At 73.0% G+C, this 2,649-nt stretch overlaps 1 protein-coding gene across 1 annotated transcript; it reads left to right on the top strand.

Annotated features, from left to right (window-relative positions):
* Positions 1-857: 857 nt before the first annotated feature.
* On the top strand, positions 858-2,360 carry POU3F3 (POU class 3 homeobox 3). The gene has a single exon (XM_063079019.1). It carries the CDS (start codon positions 858-860, stop codon positions 2,358-2,360), a length of 1,503 nt encoding a protein of 500 aa, XP_062935089.1.
* Positions 2,361-2,649: the final 289 nt, after the last annotated feature.

Genomic DNA, 2,649 nt, shown 5'->3' with positions numbered 1-2,649 from the left:
AGAGAAATGCACCGTCGCAAGAAGTTTTCCTAGGACAGGACAAAACTTGAAACGAGAGGACCAGAGCGGTAGCGCGGGACAGCGGGACAGCGGGACAGCGGGAGCCAGCCTCCCCTCTCCGCACTCGCAAGCAGCCGGCATCACCACGCCTTCAAGGACGGAAAAAGTTTTACTACGCTAAGGGGACAGAGTGAAATGTGCTCCTGAGGAGGAGCGGGGAACGCGGACGGACGAGGGAAGGAGCGGGCCGGTGGCTGGTCATCCACAATTCGGCCGAGGAAGAAAGGAACAGCTTCTTTCTTTGTTGTCGCCCGTGAAACCGTCCCTTAGCAGGTGGACTGAGCCCGGCGGCCGGGCAGAGTCCGCGCTCGACCCAGGACAGGAGGAGCGGGAGGCCGCGCGCCCCGGGACAGCGCCCCGAGTGCAGGTCCCCGCCCCGCCCGGCGAGCCCCGCTGGAGCGAGCCTTGCGCGCCGGGGCTGGGGGGCAGCCACGACCCCCCGTGAACGGGGTGGCCACCGAGCACGACCCGAGAAGCGAGCTCCCCTCCCCAGAGCTCTGCTCCTGCTGCTGCTGCTGCTGTTGCTGCTGACCGAGGGCGGCCGGCGACCCCCGCGCCCTGCCGAGCGGCCTTGCAGCTGCAGCCGGGGGCCGCGGCGGCGGCGGCGGCGGCGGGGGCGGCGGCGGAGGAGGAGGAGGAGGCGGCGGCGAAGGCGGCGGGGCCGGCGGGGGCCCCGGGAGGGGGAGGGGGGAAGGAGGCGGGAGGCGGGGGGGGGCGCGGCGGCGGCGGCGGCGGCCGCGGCTGCTGCTGCGGCGGCGGCGGTGGTGGCGGCGGTGGGGTGGCGGGAGCGGAGCGGCATGGCCACGGCGGCTTCTAACCCCTACCTGCCGGGGAACAGCCTGCTCGCGGCCGGCTCCATTGTGCACTCGGACGCGGCAGGGGCCGGCGGCGGTGGTGGTGGCGGCGGCGGGGGGGGCGGCGGCGGAGGCGGCACGGGGGGCGGCGGCGGTGGCATGCAGCCGGGTAGCGCCGCCGTGACCTCAGGCGCTTACCGGGGGGACCCGTCCTCCGTCAAGATGGTCCAGAGCGACTTCATGCAGGGAGCCATGGCCGCCAGCAACGGCGGCCATATGCTGAGCCACGCGCACCAGTGGGTCACGGCCCTGCCCCACGCCGCCGCCGCCGCCGCCGCTGCCGCCGCCGCTGCCGTGGAAGCCAGCTCGCCGTGGTCCGGCAGCGCCGTGGGTATGGCCGGCAGCCCCCAGCAGCCACCGCAGCCGCCGCCGCCGCCGCAGGGCCCCGACGTGAAGGGCGGCGCCGGGCGCGACGACCTGCACGCGGGCACAGCGCTGCACCACCGCGGGCCGCCGCACCTCGGGCCCCCGCCGCCGCCCCCGCACCAGGGCCACCCCGGGGGCTGGGGGGCTGCCGCCGCCGCCGCTGCCGCCGCTGCAGCCGCCGCCGCCGCCGCGCACCTCCCGTCCATGGCCGGGGGCCAGCAGCCGCCGCCGCAGAGTCTGCTCTACTCACAGCCAGGGGGCTTCACGGTGAACGGCATGCTGAGCGCGCCCCCGGGGCCCGGCGGCGGCGGCGGCGGCGCGGGCGGCGGCTCCCAGAGCCTGGTGCACCCGGGGCTGGTGCGCGGGGACACGCCCGAGCTGGCCGACCACCACCACCACCACCACCACCACGCGCACCCGCACCCGCCGCACCCGCACCACGCGCAGGGACCCCCGCACCACCACGGCGGCGGCGGCGCGGGGCCCGGACTCAACAGCCACGACCCGCACTCGGACGAGGACACGCCAACGTCGGATGACCTGGAGCAGTTCGCCAAGCAGTTCAAGCAGCGGCGCATCAAGCTGGGCTTCACGCAGGCCGACGTGGGGCTGGCGCTGGGCACGCTGTACGGCAACGTGTTCTCGCAGACCACCATCTGCCGCTTCGAGGCCCTGCAGCTGAGCTTCAAGAACATGTGCAAGCTCAAGCCGCTGCTGAACAAGTGGCTGGAGGAGGCGGACTCGAGCACCGGCAGCCCCACGAGCATCGACAAGATCGCGGCGCAGGGCCGCAAGCGCAAGAAGCGGACCTCTATCGAGGTGAGCGTCAAGGGCGCGCTCGAGAGCCACTTCCTCAAGTGCCCCAAGCCCTCGGCGCAGGAGATCACCAACCTGGCCGACAGCCTGCAGCTGGAGAAGGAGGTGGTGCGGGTCTGGTTCTGCAACCGGCGCCAGAAGGAGAAGCGCATGACGCCGCCCGGGATCCAACAGCAGACGCCCGACGACGTCTACTCGCAGGTGGGCACTGTGAGCGCCGACACGCCGCCGCCGCACCACGGAATGCAGACGAGCGTGCAGTGAAGGCAAGGGGCGCAGTGCGAAGAGCGCCGCCGCCGCCGCCCCCGCCGCCCCCGCCGCCTCCGCAGCCGCCGCAGCCGCCGCCGCGCCCACCCCGCACCAGGGCCGCACCGGGCCGAGCCCTGGCCCAGCCGCCGCCCTCTCCTCCACCCAAAGACAGGCATGCCAGCCCCTGGAGGAAAACGCGAGGGAGAGACGGGCCAAGGAGACTTTTTTTTTTGGAAGTCCAAGGAAGGAGGGACCAAAAAATAAAAAAGCATAGTAAATGCCGAGACTGTTTTATACACATATG

This window comes from Cynocephalus volans, chromosome 14 (assembly GCF_027409185.1).
Source record: "Cynocephalus volans isolate mCynVol1 chromosome 14, mCynVol1.pri, whole genome shotgun sequence".
Lineage (NCBI taxonomy): Eukaryota > Metazoa > Chordata > Mammalia > Dermoptera > Cynocephalidae > Cynocephalus > Cynocephalus volans.
The sequence above is the reverse complement of the archived record's forward strand: the minus strand, read 5'-3'. Positions and strand labels throughout refer to the sequence as shown.